At 39.1% G+C, this 19,654-nt stretch overlaps 3 protein-coding genes across 4 annotated transcripts; all 3 read left to right on the forward strand.

Moving 5' to 3' along the window:
• The first annotated feature begins 7,311 nt into the window (after positions 1 to 7,311).
• Positions 7,312 to 11,095, forward strand: LOC126801765 (UDP-glucose 6-dehydrogenase 1-like). 2 transcript variants are annotated; one of them, XM_050529222.1, is made up of 2 exons: positions 7,312 to 7,375; positions 9,628 to 11,095. In XM_050529222.1, the coding sequence occupies exon 2, from the start codon at positions 9,647 to 9,649 to the stop codon at positions 11,093 to 11,095; it is 1,449 nt and encodes a 482-aa protein (XP_050385179.1). In that variant the 5' UTR covers positions 7,312 to 7,375; positions 9,628 to 9,646. The 2 variants fall into 2 exon arrangements, with proteins under 2 accessions (XP_050385179.1, XP_050385178.1); XM_050529221.1 differs by lacking the exon at positions 7,312 to 7,375 and adding an exon at positions 8,527 to 8,655.
• A 3,876-nt stretch (positions 11,096 to 14,971) lies between these two features.
• Positions 14,972 to 15,929, forward strand: LOC126801773 (50S ribosomal protein L3, chloroplastic). The gene has a single exon (XM_050529232.1). The coding sequence runs from the start codon at positions 15,008 to 15,010 to the stop codon at positions 15,812 to 15,814; it is 807 nt and encodes a 268-aa protein (XP_050385189.1). The 5' UTR covers positions 14,972 to 15,007; the 3' UTR covers positions 15,815 to 15,929.
• Positions 15,930 to 17,832: 1,903 nt separating this feature from the next.
• On the forward strand, positions 17,833 to 19,063 carry LOC126803536 (uncharacterized). The gene is given in 2 exon segments (XM_050531325.1): positions 17,833 to 18,380; positions 18,577 to 19,063. Coding segments are annotated over 2 exon segments (1,035 nt in total).
• The last annotated feature ends 591 nt before the right edge of the window (positions 19,064 to 19,654 follow it).

Below are 19,654 nucleotides of genomic sequence, written 5' to 3' on the forward strand. Positions count from 1 at the left end.
GAAGTTGACCTACGAAACTGGACAGATTCTGATTTGTCACATTCAATGTGTCTTTCGCGAATAGAATGGGGGAATGGACCAATGAAGGACTGATTTTGGTTCAAGACGGAACCGTACGCATCCTCTACGCTACCAGTGTCGACTGCTACACCAAGGCGTACGTTGATGTTGCTGGAGCTGCTGGCGGCGTTGGTGTGGATAGGATTTGTGTTGGTTCACTAAGTGTAGAACTAAACCCATGTCAAAGAAGCAATGCAAGTCCAATGACAATGCATAGGCGCATAGTTAATCACGTCATAATGAAAGCAATAGTGTCCCAACAACACTAGCATGCATGAATGTATAGCTCATTGAATCTCTTCATCATCTATACTTAGACGGAATAGAGAATCAAGAATTAGCTTCATATGAACACATATGGGTATGAGTTCTTACAACCGATTGTACTACGTTCTCTCGAACGTCGCAATCTGATTACATAAGCTCTCCATGGTCTGGAGGCATTTAAAGTCCCTCGGGCACTCTCATATCTACGTCAAGATCCCTTTACAGATATTCTATGACCACTATCATATGCTGCAAATCAGTTTTCATGGACACTACTACTGATCAAGTAGCGGAAAACAATTATGTCCATAACGAGAGAATATAACTCATCGTACTCAATACTAGGATAATGAGACAATCTTTGCGCCATAAGTCCTGCGTATATCGCATGACTTCATCTTTCTCATTATACTTACGAACAACGACCAACATAACAAGTCTAGTTCAGCCTGTATTGATTCTTTCCACTTCGGTCAAGTTGCTCATCGTTGATGCTTTACAACGAAATAAGAGCATAAGCGAATACATCATCAATCATGGGAGATCAATATATTAAACACACGCGCGCGCTGTATACGATCAATTCGTAAGAGTTCTATTCTTCTCTAACATCAACAAAATGAGTCTGTAGTGTCCCACAGAAATTTAGTTGATACACATGTTTAGAGAATATCTCTTGATGATGGGCGAAATACTTGTGCCTACGCACTTCGCTTCTTCTGGTTTTGATACCAGAGAATAATGGTCTCCCCCTCATCTAGGCAGGAGTCAAGACCGAAGCTATGACCCTTACTAGTCCATCTTTGCGTTTGCCGCCCTTGTTTTGTGGTACAATTCCACGGGCGCCGACAACACCACAGCGTACGATGGTGCCATCGCCGGCTTCCTTCCCACTGTCAGGGATGGTGCCAACGGTGCTAGGACCAGGTCATATGAAATTCTCCCATATTCTGAGAGTCCCAACCTTACCGGCACATCACAGCATTTATGTGCGATCTCGTCACTTTCGCAATATCGGTAAAGTCATTGAGCATCGAATTTTTGACTCTCTGGAGGTCGATAATGCGTTGCACATTTACTCACTTTGAATAGTGCGGGATCTTAATGAGACATAGTGCCACACCACGTCAATTCCTGGCGTTAAAACCGGAATGGGAGCATTCCATATCTGCCCCTAACGACGGGAAGTATGTCTCATCAAAGTGACCGTCTGCTAATATCGCAGGATAGAGATCAACGGTTGTAGATTGGAAATAGCGGACAAGTGTTGGTGATTCATAAATCATAACCAACCAGAATACTTAATCGTTTCAAGTAGACCCATTGAGATAACTACAATAGAGGCACATAAACAACTTTAACCAAATAGGCGTTTAAGGAAAAGAACGTTGGGATCGTATCCAGTGACCATCTGGTACGCACTAAACTCTTGGCAAGTTGTGGGTCTGAAACGAATAAGTGTCGCTGCATGCAACATCATTACATATCTCCATGTAAAAATCGGCAGGTTAGTACCCATAACCAAGTCCGAGCTCTGCTAGATCGTGCAGTGAATGAACATGAGGAATAATATGTTCAACGACGATCCTAGTAGACATGTAAAACGAAATCATCAAAGTCGTGGGGGTGAACTCTCCAACAGTATCCATTCAAATAGATTTGAGAGGATAGGAAGGGTGGTGAGACCTTAGGATGATGATCATAGCTAAAAACTTTAGCGAATGCAGCGTTTCTTGTGGAAAGCAAAGCGACGTGTGACCAACGTGTCGATGCTCTTAACCTATACCATAAAAATACCGAAAAATGTCCGTATTCGGTTGGATAGGGTCCACGAATGTCACCTTAAATACTTTGTAAGAATGGAATGTTCTCGGTTGGAGCCTTAGCAAATAAGGACTTCCTTGAAATCTAGCAAAAGAACAAGCTTTGCAAAATGAGCGATTGGCATCAGAGATTGTCATGGAGGCATTAGAAGACACGGGAGGCATCACAAGCTCCTGTGAAGGAGGGGATGCCGCCACCGACGGCCTTAATGCCATGGAGCCGCCGAAATAGGCAAGCTCGGCCTCACCGTGCATGGCACGGATAGGCTCGGCCTCACCGTGTGGAGCATGGGTGAGGTGGTCCTCCAATCGCTTCGTGAACATGAAAAATAGATGATAATGTGAATTTCAAAGAACTCGAATCATCATATCTTATTCAAAATAACCAAAAAACGATCATGTCAAAACCGAGAAGACAGTAAAACCGAACCCATGATTCGAAGAATCTTGAGTTACATAAAGCTACTGCTACAGGCAAGCAAAACTATGTCTGCAAGCTAACAAAGCTACTGTCGAAGCTTGAAAAAGATACTGTCAATGAAATCTGACAGATTTATTCCTCTCCATTCTTAACACAAATATCAAGATGAAAATCCATCATTGGCATGTATGGCCTTTAAAACTTAGCAAGGCACGAAGATATAGAACACAATCTCCGCACGAGATCCGTAAAACAAGTACATGCGCCGTAGGACAGTGTGGGTGGTTACGCAATTAGCAAGACACTCGATTTCACGGCGGGACATTCTCAAAATGAAGATTAAGAGAGTCAATAACGCGGTGAACTTCTCTACACAATACGCCGTAGAATATTGTAAGAGAGGGGATTGAAACAAATGGCAATCCCATCGAATGTATCACATGGCAATAGAACTACATTCTTCAACTCAAGAGTTGGAAAAACATGGTATTGGAGCAGTTGAATACCAAACAATTTGGGTGGTAAAAACCATCCAATTGGTGCGGGTGGTCACCAATAATAATAAAATCATTTGAGCTATGAAACGACTTGGAGAAAACCGGAAAATTAACCGTAAAACCATGTCAAATTAACTCAAAACCGGGTGAATTTTGGACTACGAAAACATGGCAGCAAGAACTACTGAGATATGCCAGAAAAATGACGAGAAACGACGAAAAAAAAACGTCGGAAAAACTCATCGGAAGCCGGCGGCACCGATGGCCGGTATGGAGGCCATAACTTCAGGTCCGACAGGGAACGCCGTCCGGAACTGGATGGCGGTGCCGGAAACGCCGGAATATGGCCGGAAGGCGGCGAATACGCCGGTAAAATGTCAAAAAACGTTCCGGAAACGCCGGAAGAGTAACCGGAAAAAACGACGTCAATTTTGACGTTCCGAGGTCCGTTTTCCAAATTTCAAAGTCCAAAATCACAATGTAGTGCTATTGGGGTCCCATGTAACCCAAAAGCGGCCAATTTAAAAACCACGTGAGTTGCAACGTTGACCATGCATGCTAAGCCAAGACAAATAAAATTCTCACGAGTCAATCTTGTAAACAAGAAATACGAGAGATTTTATAGAATATGCCAATATTTAATACAACACAAACAAGCTTCCAATTCCAATAGACGACTTAAGCTAAAGTCGAGCAAATATCATGGCAATGCCAACGTCATACTTGAAAAATAGTAAGCAGAAGACATAGTCAAAATAGATTGACTAATCAAAAGTCTGTAGCAACAAAATCTTGCATATCTGATTGGGCGGAGCCTTAGCCTGAGGCTCAAAAATGTGCTTACTTGAGAATGGAAGAATGTTACGTTTCCATCTCCAAAATTCCATTGAGAAATAGATACAGGTGCCAATAAATGACATGTGTTTCTCGGATGTGGAGCATGATTCAAGGTCAACTCTGGTAATACGTCGTCATAGACGTTCATTAAATCAATTTTAAGTGTGTCCCATAGAATTCGTTATTTTTGGGATCTTTTTGTCAGCAAATAGTGCTGCATCAGAGTAATGAATCAACTCAAATAAATGAGTACGTAGACCTTGAGATTATCGTTTATAGACATGAGTTTAAGAAACTCAAACATTTAAATAACAGTCGCGATGGCGACGCATCCATAAGAAATGAGGGTTGTATAGGTTTCGAATAATCGAAACTATTCAAGTATGTAACCGGAATTAGAAGGGTTGTGATGTATATGGTCACAAAATAATCGATGCATATCGGCGATTCTCATGATCGCACCCAAAACAGCGGTGCACTCAGGCGACCACACGAAATCGATTTCTTCCCTTTTAAATAATAATGTGACTCCCCCAGGACCGTCACACGAAAAACGTCGACTAAGAGGGGAGTCATATCCCTCTTTGGTCTCATCGGCGTTATAAGAAAGGCCGGAAAAGAAGACATGAAAAAGGCTAATAGCGCCCGATAATTTATATATATATGTTCAAAAGCAGCAACTTTAAGAAAAACATACTTGTTGGTCTGCCAAATAGACCGCATATAAGTAAATTGCTCTGCAAATCGATCGTCATGCATGAAGTTGCTTAATGAATTCCTTTTCGATCTTCATCCGATGACATAAAAATCTTGGGAGGATACGATCAGAATCGTATGTAGATGGCAAAAGTATCGTCCATCTCGGCATGAATGTCATCACCATAGTACGACGAGTAATCACTTTTCCCTGCGGGGCTGCGGAGGCTGCGTGCAGGGGCAGCAGGGGCCGCAGGGCAGAATCTGCGTGCGGGGCTGCATGCGGCTGCGATGCGGGGGCAGCAGGGGTGCGTGCAGGGCTGCGTGCGGGGGCTGCAGGGCTGCGTTGCGGGGGCTGCAGGGCAGGGCAGCGTGCGGGGCTGCGGGGGCAGCATGCAGGGGCTGCGCGCGGGGCTGCGGGGGCAGCATGCAGGGGCTGCGCGCGGGGCTGCGGGGACAGCATGCAGGGCTGCTTGGGCAGCGAGCAGGGCCTGCAGGGGCTGCGATGCGGGGGCTGCGTGCAGGGCAGCAAGGCTGGCTGCGTGCAGGGATGCGGGGCAGCGGGGGGGGGCTGCAACAACGGCGAGCAAGAGCTGCGCCGACGAGGAGCGCCGACGAGGAGATGCCGGAGGCCGGAGACGACGGTGGCCGGCGGTGGAGAAGAGAAAAAATTTCTAGGGCTCTAAAAGTTCAGGGTTTTAGGGCAACGTGCTGATAACGTGTTTCAGGATGAAAAAATTGTGTATTATTGAATGATATGGGGGCCTATATATAGGCATTACAAAACCACAATCCCGTAGGATTCGGAGTCCTAATCTATTACGGAGATGCTAATCTATCTCCTAATAGGAAACCTATTAGGCTAAGACACACACAAGGGTAGAATAGTAATTCTCCCGGAACAAGAACTTCAAAATCCAAGATTGAGAATGTCAATTTTATTTCATTAATTCAATTAAGGAATTATGGATGGTTTTGACTAATTTGGAAAGAAAATTATATGCTTCTTTGATTTAGCGTATTAACAAAAATCAATCTTAAACTTCTTAATATGTGACAGTAGATCCAGGGGCGGATCTACCTCAACTAATAGTGTCATGTGTTTATTGATTAATTGATTTATCAATTTTTGGTGCTTGCTTTGATGTTGCTATTTGCTAATTTGTTAGTCTAGATGAAGTATTTGTGTCGACTCACTTGAATGTTCAACCTCATATAAAGTTATGCTTTGTTTTGTTTTATTTTATTTTTAGAAGTAGTAATGTACAATGGTTTTCCAAATGTTGTTGTCTGACATAAGCATATATTTTGTTTTAGAATATAGGTATTTATTAGACTATAATATCAAATGTTGAGCCAAAATCAAAGTGTACGAAAACATTTACTTCTTCCAAAGAAAAGTTGAAGGTATTCTCAATTATGAACTTCTATAAGAATAAACATAGAAGCAAGACATGAAGATGAGTTTTTGGGGTGTTTTTATGATCTTTCACATGCAATTAGATCAAGTATGCCGAATCTATAGATAATGAGAAAGTCATTAGAGAGTTTGAAGATTCATCGACTCCTAGAACTAGATTTATATAGTTTATGCTCTTTGTACATGCACATGAGGGACAAGACTCGTACATGCACATCAATTTTAATTTTAATTAATAATATTCTCTTGTACCGTTGAGATTTTCCATTATTTTTTGTTTCATTGGTTAAGAAGTTCAAACATCTCTAGTATTTTAATCATGGATCTGCCACTGGGTAGATCAATCAATAAAGAAACATTGTAAATATTCCTATTAATGTTTTTTGGAATCAAATGTGGAAATATTCCTATTAATTAGATATATATATATATATATTCATGAAGAGTATAATTATATGTAAATATGGATCGATCAATTAAGAAACATTGGAATGATCTTATTAATTAGTCATGTATGAGTATAATAGAATATATATTATTTATTCCATCTAGATTTAAGGACAATAAAGACTAATTATTTAATTAAGGTCGATGTTTTTGCATTCCTTTAATTCATTAGGCTGTGTATGTATTAATGGTGAATGTATATTATTTCATTAGTGTTCAAAAGACAATTGAGACTAAATCTAAAGTATCTATCAAGGTTTAGTGATTACTAACAATAATTGAGGAAACATATACATTTAACAAGTATGTCTTTAATGTGCACATATGAACATACACATAAAGATCAATAATAAGGTTAAAGAACCGTTGAGAGTTTGTATAATAATTAGTGACACTTATAGTATATTCATAAATGTATTTTAATTTAATTAAAGTATTTTAATGATATAAACTGATTCCATTGATAATGGAAAGAACTTAGCGTCGATTATTGATTATTTCGTCACCTAAGTCAAGCACACGTCCAATTAAAAGACAAGGTGCGGATTGATCCCGTACGCCATCAGATTAGTTAGATCTAACGATTCCATATCCATTTCACCCAACCCGAGATTTCTCTCCTTCTTCCTTCTTCATTCCTTTTATAATCTTCCACCCAAACTAAATCTAAACAAAAAATATTTTCTCTCCTTCTTTCTCCCTTTGATCTCCTATCTTTCTTCAAATCCCCAACTAGAGTGGTGGACTTTCTCCTTTCACATCCACAACAAGCTAGATTGAGCTTCTACCATTGCCAAATCCATCAGACTTCCGATTCCGCAACCTTGTTCGCGTGTCTTTGCCGTCATCACCACCGCTAGGATCCATTAATGGTGCACTGATGAGCTTCAAATTCAATTGGGTTCAGGTTGTTGATTGCTTAATTGCTTTAGATTTTTTTTTGAGATCTTGTATGGCTTCTTATCAGAGACTTTGATCGTTCTGGGCTGTGGCATTTGGGTGAGCTCCTTGTTTTTGGTGGTGTTAGGTGATACATATAGTTCGAAGTAAGAGAGAAAGGAAGAAAAAATAAATGGAATTTGGTGGTGGTGGCGATTTTTGACAGTGTGGAGGGTGGAAGTGGGAGTGTCCTCATTTAACTAAAATCTTAATTATTGTTAAATAATATAAATATCCATATAAATTTTAATACATCCAAATAATTATATAAATCAAAATACAAAAACAAATACTAGCACATTAAATAATTTTAAAAAAATTAAATAAATTATCATTACTCAACTGACGAAAGTGTTTCGTCGCCTTAGAGGAATAAGGTGTCCTTACAAATATTAGAAGATGAAGATAATTTGTCACCTTACACAGTCTTAGCCAACGATTTTTTAATCTTTTCGTCTGCTAAAATGTTACGGTACCGATCTTAGTCGACAAAATTTTCGTCAATTAAGTAATTACACGACACCTGAGACTCTTAACCTAAGGTCTTTTTTCTGGTAGTGATGGTTCATAAGACGCAACAACAATTATACATGTCATGATTTTATATTTATAATGACCATCTCAGCTGACTCAATGTGTCTATGGTGTTGATTGTCAACCTTGTGAGCTTTGAAGACAAACAACTTGTTTGAGTAATTAAGAGTATGTTAGAAAAACTTTTTTGGTTTGCAACCAACTATGCATAAGACATTACTCATGTATGTGTAATGCCTAAAATGCGGTGCACTCGGTAGTGTTCTTGGTTATCAACCTCGTTTCCTCATCATGTACTACCTAGTGAATTTTAACTAATGATTCCAAATGTATTCATAATTTGAAAATAATGCATAAATCGATATTGATACATATGTTTTTGGCTACATAATCGATTTTAATTTTGATTGATTGAAAACATAAATGAATTTTATCTAATATTAACGAATATTCATTTTTATACAAAAAAAATTGGTCAAACCACAAAACCGTTCCACGTTTGTTCAAACCTAAACAAAATCTCCAATCCAACGGTTGATATTGCTAACCCGCACCTAATTAGTATGATCTTGACTTGCACCTGATAGGCTCTCTTAACTAGTGATTCAAGTCACTTGCTATTTAAACGAGTCATGCAATGAATTAGGAAGCACATCACTAATTCTCCACAACGAAAGGAAACCATACGAGAACAACCCGGACCTCCTTTTTCTGGTAACTCCATTCATTCATTCTTCCTTGAATTTACTTCATTTCGTTCTTCATATCTCGTCATAATTTCTCTTATTTCATGAATGATTGAGAATTTGGGTGAGGATTCTTTTTTCATATATTTGATCTAATGTTTTGATTGGTTAAATTTGGGTGTCATTTGATGATTCTAGATTTATAAGTGTTTGTGGGGAATGTTAATGTGATTTGATTGTTAAGGAAGCTATTGTTGGATGTAGTGTAGCATTTCTGAGCATTATTTTGAATGTTGAAATATTAGAGGTGGGATATGTGATTTTTAAATGGATCTGGTAATTGAGATTGGTTATGATGGGGTTATGAGATCTGGATTTGACTTATTAGTAACATTTTGTGGTTTACTATGGTTTCAAGTATGATCGGTGATGTTGATTTAATATATTAATGATTATCTATAGGGATTTGAATTATAATCCCAGATTTATATTAGTCACATTTTGTTTATTTTAAAAATGACTAGGATGTTGGAATTAGCTATGTCATTTCTTTTGTTTTTTGTTTGTTTGTTTGGTGTGGTGTGAATCTATTGATTGAATAGAATTGTTTGTTTTAGGTAAAGCGAGTTAGTTGTGAATAGCGGGTAAGTGAGAAGTTGTTGTAGATGAATTATATTTTATTTTTTAGTATTATTTTCTAGTTTTGATTTTGTGATTACATATTATCCTTTCAATATTATACATAGTTTCAAATTAATATTTGATACATGAATTCAAGCATATTTTCACATGATTTCTGGCTAACAAATCATGTTTATGTAAATAATAGTAGACTCTTTTAAATCTGATTAAGATTCGAACAAGGTATCCTTTTGCATATGTAGAGTATGTGTTATAGTTAAAATACTTTACGCAAGTTTATTTTCTATAACATTTTACTTTCGTTTTGTAAATTTTTTTTATTATGATAAAATGAGCATTAATATGACTATATGAGCAGGTTGAAGAGTGAAGCGAAAATGGTGAAGATCTGTTGCATTGGTGCTGGATATGTCGGGGGTCCTACGATGGCAGTTATCGCGCTCAAGTGCCCATCTCTTGAAGTTGTTGTTGTGGATCTTAATCAGAAAAGGATTGATGCTTGGAACAGTGACACACTTCCAATTTATGAGCCAGGCCTTGATGATGTGGTCAAGAAGTGTCGAGGCAAGAACCTCTTCTTCAGCACCAAGGTGGATGAGAGTGTAATGGAAGCTGATATTGTGTTTGTCTCTGTCAACACCCCAACCAAAACAACTGGTCTTGGAGCAGGCAAAGCAGCAGATTTGACTTACTGGGAGAGTGCTGCTCGAATGATTGCTCGTGTATCAAAGTCCAGCAAAATTGTTGTTGAGAAATCAACCGTCCCAGTGAAAACAGCTGAGGCAATAGAAAAGATTTTGACTCACAACAACAAATCAGAAATCCAATTCCAAATTCTCTCAAACCCAGAATTTCTTGCTGAGGGAACTGCAATTGAAGACCTATTCCAACCAGATCGTGTCCTCATTGGTGGTAGGGAGACCCTTGAAGGCCAAAAGGCTATCCAAGCACTGAAGGATGTATATGCTCAGTGGGTGCCTGAGGACAAAATCCTAACCACCAACCTTTGGTCTGCAGAACTCTCTAAACTTGCTGCAAACGCATTCTTGGCCCAAAGAATTTCATCTGTCAATGCCATGTCTGCTCTTTGTGAAGCTACAGGGGCCAATGTCGCGCAAGTGTCATTTGCCGTTGGTAAGGATAGTAGGATAGGACCAAAGTTTCTGAATGGTAGTGTTGGTTTTGGTGGATCTTGCTTCCAGAAGGATATCCTGAATCTAGTGTACATATGCGAATGCAATGGTCTTCCAGAGGTGGCAGAGTACTGGAAACAAGTAATTAAGATCAACGATTATCAGAAGAGTCGTTTTGTGAACCGTATTGTTGCCTCCATGTTTAACACCGTGTCCAAGAAAAAGATTGCCGTTCTTGGGTTTGCCTTTAAGAAAGATACTGGTGACACTAGGGAGACCCCTGCGATTGATGTGTGCCAGGGTTTGTTGGGTGATAACGCCGATCTCAGCATATATGACCCGCAGGTTACTGAGGAGCAGATCAAGATGGATCTCACATCGAAGAAGTTTGATTGGGACCATCCTCTTCACCTACGTCCAATGAGTGATACCACCACCCTTGAGAAGGTTCATGTGGTCAAGGATGCCTATGAGGCAGCAAAAGATTCCCATGGTGTTTGCATTCTGACCGAATGGGATGAGTTTAAGACACTTGATTACCAGAAAATATATGAAGGTATGCAGAAACCAGCATTCATATTTGATGGACGGAACGTGATTGATGCAGGTAAATTGCGTGAGATTGGTTTCATTGTTTATGCAATTGGTAAGCCTCTGGATGCATGGCTGAATGACATGCCTGCTGTGGCATAATAATAATAATAATGAGGAGTTCAAGTGCCTTCAACGTCAACGATTCACAATCAATTTGATTGTTTTCTATATGTTTCATGGACTTGTGTTCTTTCTTTCCTCTCTATATTGATCAGGACGTTTGATATAATTTTTGTTGAAGTAATAGGCACTTGTTATGCTTGGCAGAAATGTTTATACCTATTTTGGTTCTTTTCTATTACAGAGGATTGTTAATTGCTTATAATATATTCTAATTTTGCTGTAAACATTTTAATTTGATTATGGGTTTAAATTTTTGTTTTTGAATGGGTTATGGGTTTAAATTTTGGATAAGAGTTATGGAAGCTATTCTGATAAGTTCATGTTGCATGAGATGGACTATTGGTATGTTCTTAAGTAGTCGATATTCTATTATCTTTTATGTGCAAGACCGTAACCTCAGACACAGTTTGCAGTTATATTTTGAATCCTTTTCCTAAAAGCATATCGAATAACACTGCTTATTGCTCCTCTTCCTGTATCCTTGTTGTAACATTCCATCACAATTTATTTTCAGCTAACCTTGTGCAGGTGCTAGCCATTTCAAATGCCTAAAAAAATATGGTCATTAGTTGCAGTGATCTTGTTAATCCACATATCATTTCCATCACCGCTATGAAACTTCTCTTACCAAATTTTTTCTTGTTAGGAGGCAAATTTTGTCTAGGTTGGGTTTTGACTTCATTGATCATGTATGGATTTGCTGTAGGATGGGGATGGATAAAACGTACTTAAGAATTCAAAATGGAAGACGACGGGCTGAAGGTGTTTCATCATGGTTGTCGAACATAACCTATTACTATTAGATATGAACCGTTAGTTTATTAGGGTAATTTTAATGTTGATTATGCAGAGTTAAACATGTCATTTTGAGTTTTACTTGAATATCCTTCGACTATTCGACTTTATAATATGTATTATTAGACACTTTGTAAATTTGTTAATATTTCTTGCTTATTGTTTTGGATCTCAGATTTGACCCGAACACAACCCTATTAAATATTTCGTGTAACGACAACTGTTTAGCGGTATTATTTTAGTTGTGTGATCTATCGTTGCCTTTGTTAATGAGGAGTTCACATCAAGACACAATCGTTGATGTTAATTCACTCAATTGTGGCTTTGTTAAGTTGTTGGTAGGATTTTATTTGGGAGTGGCATGGTTGGCTAGGTAGGAGGTAATATTAGAAGGGAATGATGCTTTACTACTTCATGCATAAACAAGTCTGGTTGGCCTGGGGACGCGCTAGAAGAAAGAGGAAAAAAGAAGATAAAAACGAGAGTTGTCTCTCCTAGCCAAACACAGCCGGCGCCCTCGCCATTGCGTCTCGGTATGGGAGAGGATGGTGTTGAGCTATTTTGGGAGATGCTAGGCCATTTTTGATGCTATTCTGGTTGGGTCCGTATGGCTGTCGAGGGATTGTGGTGGTGTTTGGAGGTGCGTAGGTGAGGTCTAGATGTAGATCCAGATGCTTCTGGCGTGGGTGTTTCCATATATGGGTTCACCGAAGGTTGTTTGATTGGTGAGGGTATGTTTCTTGATCCATTGTACTTGTTTGGGATCAAGATAGTCTGGGCTCTTGTCAATCGGTCTGGAGGTCGTCGGTGCTATTGTGATCGGTTCCGAGTTGATGGGTTGTCACAGGGGAGTGATGTATGCGGTAGTGCTGCAGATCTGGTTTGGGTGATCTTGCCGGAGGTGGTTGTGTGGACTGATCTGGGTAGTTCCGATCTGCATCTACTGATAGGAGCGGAGGGCTTGTGGGTGGCTGCTTGGTCTGGCTCGACGGCGACATTGTTTTTGACCGGAGCTTAGAAAACAAGGTTTGGGTTCTCTGTTGCGTTGGAGCTGTGATGAGTCATGGGCCTAGTGCCAGCATTGAGCCTTTGCTTTGGTTTTCTGGGGGGTTTGCACCTCCTTTGTTTGTTTAGCTAGTTTGTTTCCGTTGTTAGTTTTATCTTCATTGTGTTTCATTGTAGAGACACTACTGATGAGTGTGAATACGTTTCAACACCAGAAACTATCACGTGCGTTCATCCATCAAGAGACGGAGTTGACTCAAGCGTTTGTACCCCGGATTGGGAGCCATGATCTGGTTGGCTGTTGCGGATTTTGAGTCTCCACGGTTGGATCATTGTGTAGACAGATGAAATTTAATGAAGTAAATTATCTTCGTTAAATGATTAAATCGACCAAGAACCCGACAAAATTGCACACGTGGCCCAAAAGTCAACAAAATTGATGCGGATCCGAATAAAACTTGTGTCAGCATATAAACCGATGATCGTAATCAAATCTACGTGATTCCGACTTAAATCGAAAATTGAATGTTATTGACGATTCGAAATGGTAATCAGATATTTAATTAAATTAATAAATTCTTTAATGACTATAATTAAATCAACTACTTTCTGTTTAATTTAGTTATGAAAATAACTAATTTTAAACTAATCAGAAAATACATATTGATTTAATTATACAATTAAAGAATTTATTATTTTAGTGTTATTAAAATATTCTACAAAATAGAAACCTTGACACTATAAATACACCCCTTCAACATGAAGAGAGGGGGATTTTTTAGACTTGGAGAAGAAGGAGAGAAATCACTTGAGCAAGAATCACTCTCGACAAATCCCGAAGTCTCTCAAGTCCACGAAGATCATCAAATCCACGAAGAATCGTCAAGCCACCAAATCGCTCGTTCTTCATCAAATCCAAATCCAACCTCAAGTCCACGAAGAATCATCAAGCAGCCAAATCGCTCATTCTTCATCAAATCCAAATCCAACCTCAAGTCCACGAAGAATCATCAAGCGGCCAAATCGCTCGTTCTTCATCAAATCCAAATCCAATCCAAACTCAAGTCCACGAAGAATCATCAAGCGGCCAAATCGCTCGTTCTTCATCAAATCAAATCCAAATCAAACTCAAATCCTCAAGATCAAGTGCACGTCACCTTTGAGCCAAATCACATACGGAGATAGAATCAGAGGAGTTCACCAAAGATTGTAACCCCGCGCTTGATATTCATTAAATCACATTTTATTTGTACACGTGTCTGCATTCTTACTTATTTTCAGATTCGCGTTCTACACATTGTTTTCAGTCTCATGGTGTGAAAGAGGTCTTTAGCTCCATTTTCGTTCAAGTGGATGAGAGATGTTAGGTTACAAGTTGGGCAAGTTATGGCTCTTGTATTGTATTGGTCTTCACCTTTGTAACAACTTCTTCTTCATGAATGAAATGCCTTCATTGGGTAAAAAAAAAAAAGTCAGGTTGGTTTGTTTCTAGCTGGGGTTTGAGTTATGGCTCCTGTATTGTATTGGTCTTCACCCTTGTAACAATTTCTTCTTCATGAGTGAAATGTCTTCATTGGATAAAAAAAAAAAAGTCAGGTTGTAACAATTTCTTCTTCACGAGTGAAATGCCTTCATTAGATAAAAAAAAAGTCAGGTTGGCTTGTTTCTGGCTGGGGTTTGTTATTTAGAGCACATCTATTTGTCACCTTATTAGTATATATCAGGTAGGTTTCGCTCGTACTCTAGGTTTTAATTCCGCCTAATTATGCTTCTTACTTCAAATATTTTGGCTTTACTTTCTCTTTAACATACGCAAGCTCTGAATTTGTAACAGATTGAGATTGGTGCTAGCATACAACATCCTAAACTTATTCGTCACCACATCTCAATGAATGAAATTTACCCTTTGCAATTGTTATCTATTTGTTTTTGGTAACACCCATCTCCCCATGGAGTTCCGAGTGCTCCTGCACCACTAGATTGCCCCCCTCCCAAACTCCTATGGGATAAGCTTCCCACAGCATATCTCAAACTCAAACTCACCTCTTTCTCAATGTTGTTTATTTTCTAGAGAGAACCCCAAAAACAATGGCACTCCTCCCAATTCACAATGCTCTCCTCCCAAACCTCTCCCTCTCCTCCAAACCCTCCCCCTTATTCCTCTCCCCCAAAACCCCATTCCCCCTCCTCACCAAAACCCACAAAACCCACTCCACAGTGACCATGATGAGCATGGAGGCCGGCATCGGCGTCATGGCCACCAAGCTCGGCATGATGAGCTTCTTCGAGCCCTCCGGCAAGGTCGTCCCCGTCACCGTCGTCGGCTTCAAAGAAGGCAACATCGTCACCCAAGTCAAAACCCAAGCCACCGACGGCTACGACTCCGTCCAAGTCGGCTACCGCCGCATCCGCGACCGTAAACTCACCAAGCCCGAAATGGGCCACCTCCAAAAAGCCGGCACCATCCCACTCCGCCACCTCCAGGAGTTCCGTCTTCAGGACATTCAAGGCTTCGAGCCCAACCAGAAGCTCGACTTCAACGAGCTCTTCAAGGAGGGAGACCTCGTCGACGTCGCCGGCACGACGATAGGGAAGGGGTTCCAGGGAGGGATCAAGAGGCATAATTTCAAGAGGGGGCTGATGACTCATGGGTCCAAGAGCCACAGGCAGCTTGGGTCGATTGGGGCCGGGACGACGCCGGGGAGGGTTTACAAGGGGAAGAAGATGCCTGGGAGAATGGGAGGGACTAAGACCAAGATTAGGAAGCTTAAGATAGTCAAGATTGATAAGGAGTTGAATGTGGTTATGATCAATGGGGCTCTTCCTGGTAAGCCTGGGAATCTTTTGCGTATCACTCCGGCTAAGATTGTAGGAAAGAACATTCCTAAGAATTAAGGTTCTGTTTCGGAGTTGGTTTCTTCTGGTTATTGTTTTGTTCTGTTTTGTGAATTTTTGTTGTTGTTGTATTGTCAATGACTCGTATCGGCAATCTGGCTGCGAATTTTTAATATCTGGCTGTTGCCTTGTTTGTTCGGAGCATTTCTTGATTGTAGGATCAGGAATCACCAGTTCGTAGTGTCTAATCAAATGTAAGATAGTCTCTGAAAAACTGGAAATTATGATATAGTTGTGCTAACTAAGTGAAGAAAGTGATGTTAATGTGTGATACAATAGCTGAATTTTAGCCTAAGAGGAAACTTTGTCCTGTTTGGGAAGCCATGAAATGAATAATGCTAGCTGTTTTTCTGTATCTTCAATGTGTATGTGTGGCTGCACCCCCTTACGTTTCTGTAAATGCATGCATATATAGAAGCTTCTTGTTTTTAGTGTATAAAGTCTTTATTGAATTAGTATGTTTGGAAGAGTGAGCACGATGTATGATAGACTATGTATCAGTTAGACTCAAAGACAATACTTTGTCCTATCATAGAGAAAAACATGTCTTAATCCTATCTGGGAGTGATGAGTGGTACATCTAGTAGGAGAAATTGTTTGCTTTGATGTAATGAAATTGATGAAAATTGAATGGCCTCGTAAGATTTCAGAGCCGTGTGGATGTCTGGGCATTATTTGTATGCGGTTACTTAACAAGACAGCCATAATAGTGTGCATTCACTAAAAAGGCTATTTTTTAGTTTTATGAAGTAGTGAAGTTTTATACTGTCGTTAACTGTCAGATGTTTGATATCCCCTTATAGCATTAATTTTTATGGTCTTGTTTGGATGAATTTTGGCAGCAATTCACTCGATTATGGAGTAGTTGCTTGCTGTGAAACACAAATCTTTTGTAAAATTTTCTCTTTAAAAGAAGAAAGTAGCACAATGTGCATGAAAAAGCTTTAGGTCTCGAAAGCTAGGTGGGTCTGGCAGAGGTACTACAGAAAAGCACAATTTTCTGTGGCATCATTCTACTTTGGTTAGTATGTATGGCACAATATTCTGTAGCATCATCCTTGGCATATTTGACTAGAGCTTATTGAAAAACTTCTTTTGATAACAAATTGCATATTGTACTAATAATGATTCCTTTGTTTATTTGAAGGAACTTGAAATGTTTTTAATGATGTGATTCAATTTATACCGCCTGTTCACTAAAGTAGGAAATAATCCCTGTTATACAAACAACATGCCTATCTTTATCTCAAAGTGCTGCACATACCTTGTTTTGTTTCCAATTACAATGGGAAAGGTCCTTAGATCATGATAAGCTGTAACCATTCCCTGGAATGGAGCCTTTTGAGTCTGAGGACTCTGAGGTACAGGTCTTGGAATACCTCGAGGTGTTCTAAAACTATGTCCAAATGCAGTGACCAATTGTTTTTTTTGTATTGTTTTTGAAAGGATCCAAATGTTCTTTTGTGGCACAGAAATATGTCCTACAATGAATTGGGTACAATCTCATACTGTTCCCTGTGCCTTGTATATATCTTGTGGCAGATCTAGCACGAAAGTAGTGAGATCCTATAATATAATAGGATTGCAGTATTCTAGTTTCTTGGGGAGTGCAGCTTCTGATGAATTGAGATGTCATGCCCCCGGCTTAGAGCATTTCTAACCGTAAAGTAAAATTGGTAAGTCATAAGTGATGTATGGCTTACCCTTTAGCATATTCTTTGACATCTTTTTTGCCTTTTGTTTTTAAGTTCCTACCATAAGGTATGCATAGAGTTTTTGGATGACAACGGCTATTATTTGAATCTTGATTGAAAAAACTGCTACTATTTTTTTTGTCAACATCTACAACGGGTAGTTAATGGACATGTTTGAAAATTCTATATAAACACATATTCATCACATCATTTTTCATTTCTCCAACATTTCAATTCTATATTCTATCCATTGTCATGAGTAATTCAGATATATCCTCATCCTCCTTTTCTTCAAATGAAACCAATGATTACTTTTATCGAATCATGGCTTCATTTGAGCAAGAGCAAGATTTATTGTTTCACACTTGTGCAAATAATAATCAACTCTTAGTTGAGTTGGAGGAGGGTGACGAGGCTGAATCAAGACACATAGGAGCGGTTCCTGGCCATATCATTATCAATCGGAATCGAGAAGAAGCTGGATACAATCTTTACATAGATTACTTTGTTGAGGTGCCGCGCTATCCTGAAGCCAAATTTCGCAGAAGATTTCGAATGCGCAGAAGCTTGTTTCATCGGATTGCAGATGCCGTCAAAGACCACGATATTTTCTTTATGCAATGCCGCAATGGTCTTGGTAAGCTCGGATTATCCACCCTGCAAAAAGTTACAGCTGCTTTTCTAATGCTTGCATATGGTGTACCAACTGATTCTCTTGATGAGTATTTAAAAATTGGTGAGTCTACTGCAATTCAATGTTTGAAAAGGTTTTGTCGAGCTGTTATAGAGGTCTTCAGATCTCGCTATTTAAGAACACCTAATGCAGAGGATGTTGCAAGGCTTCTGTATATAGGTGAAGAACGTGGGTTCCCAAGAATGTTAGGGAGCTTAGATTACATGCATTGGTGTTGGAAAAATTGTTCAACCTCTTGGATAGGGATGTATTCAGGGCGTAGCAGATCACCAACTATTATTCTCGAGGCGGTTGCTGATTATGATTTTTGGATTTGGCATGCACATTTTGGTTTACTATACAATTCTTGAGGCATCGCACTTATTTGCAAATCTTGCATAAGGTAATTTTCCTCCTGTTAACTATACAATTCTAGATAAAGAGTATGACACTGGTTATTATTTGGCTGATGACATATATCTGAAGTGGTCTATATTGGTGCAAACTATACATGAGCCTCAAGGTCCAAAAAAAGTATTGTTTGCCCAAAAACAAGAGTCATGTCGGAAGGACGTTGAACGAGCATTTAGAGTTCTTCAAGCACGTTGGGCAATTGTGAAAGGACCAGCACGTTTTTAGGATAAACATGTTTTACATGATATAATGATTACATGCATCATAATGCATAACATGATAATCGAAGATGAGCGTAATCTAAGTGCTTCGATTAGAGAATTTAACCGGACCCCTCCATTGCATATTGAGTTGGTAACTGATGAGTCTACACGGTTTGAAAATTTCCTTGCTCAACATAGAAAAATTAAAGACAAGACAGATCATATTGCACTTTGGAACACGTTGATTGAGCATTTGTGGAATTGACATGGTATATATAGGTGAACGATGATTAATAGTTTATTCTCCATTGAAGCTATTGTGTTTAATTTCTTTTGCAATTTCTTCGGGATATTGGTTATACGTCCCCCCAATTGTATTTCTTATTAATTTTAGAGAATAATGGATGTCTTTTGTAACAATAGAAAATAACAAATCTACCTATTCCTTTTTTTGTCTATTTGCACTAGTACAATAATGACATTGTCACTATATCCTACGTGATAACATGTGCATGTCAGTGAGGCATGCTAAAGTTGAATACATGTTTCAAAAAAGAAGATGCAAAGCAGATTGTGTTTTTCAAGAAAATATCATCTTACAATGACCGTAGGATTTCTGATTACTAAATCTTGAACCATTGAAATATTATCATAGATTCTTACTTTATCCATATGATGCTTTATTTACATCATCTTGTTGTATTAGTTACTCACACCAACAAATCACTCTATCTATTATCTCTCTATACACCTCAATGACAAATGTTAGACAAACCAATGCTTCAATAGAAAATGATACTGAAATCATTTCTACTAGTCGAAGACGTAATTTTTCGATCGAAGAAGATGAACTTTT

Source organism: Argentina anserina, chromosome 7 (genome assembly GCF_933775445.1).
Source record: "Argentina anserina chromosome 7, drPotAnse1.1, whole genome shotgun sequence".
Taxonomy (NCBI): domain Eukaryota; kingdom Viridiplantae; phylum Streptophyta; class Magnoliopsida; order Rosales; family Rosaceae; genus Argentina; species Argentina anserina.

Coding starts and splice junctions, on each gene's coding strand:
- LOC126801765 (XM_050529222.1), top strand. CDS start 9,647: ATGGTGAAGATCTGTTGCATTGGTGCTGGATATGTCGGGGGTCCTACG.
- LOC126801773 (XM_050529232.1), top strand. CDS start 15,008: ATGGCACTCCTCCCAATTCACAATGCTCTCCTCCCAAACCTCTCCCTC.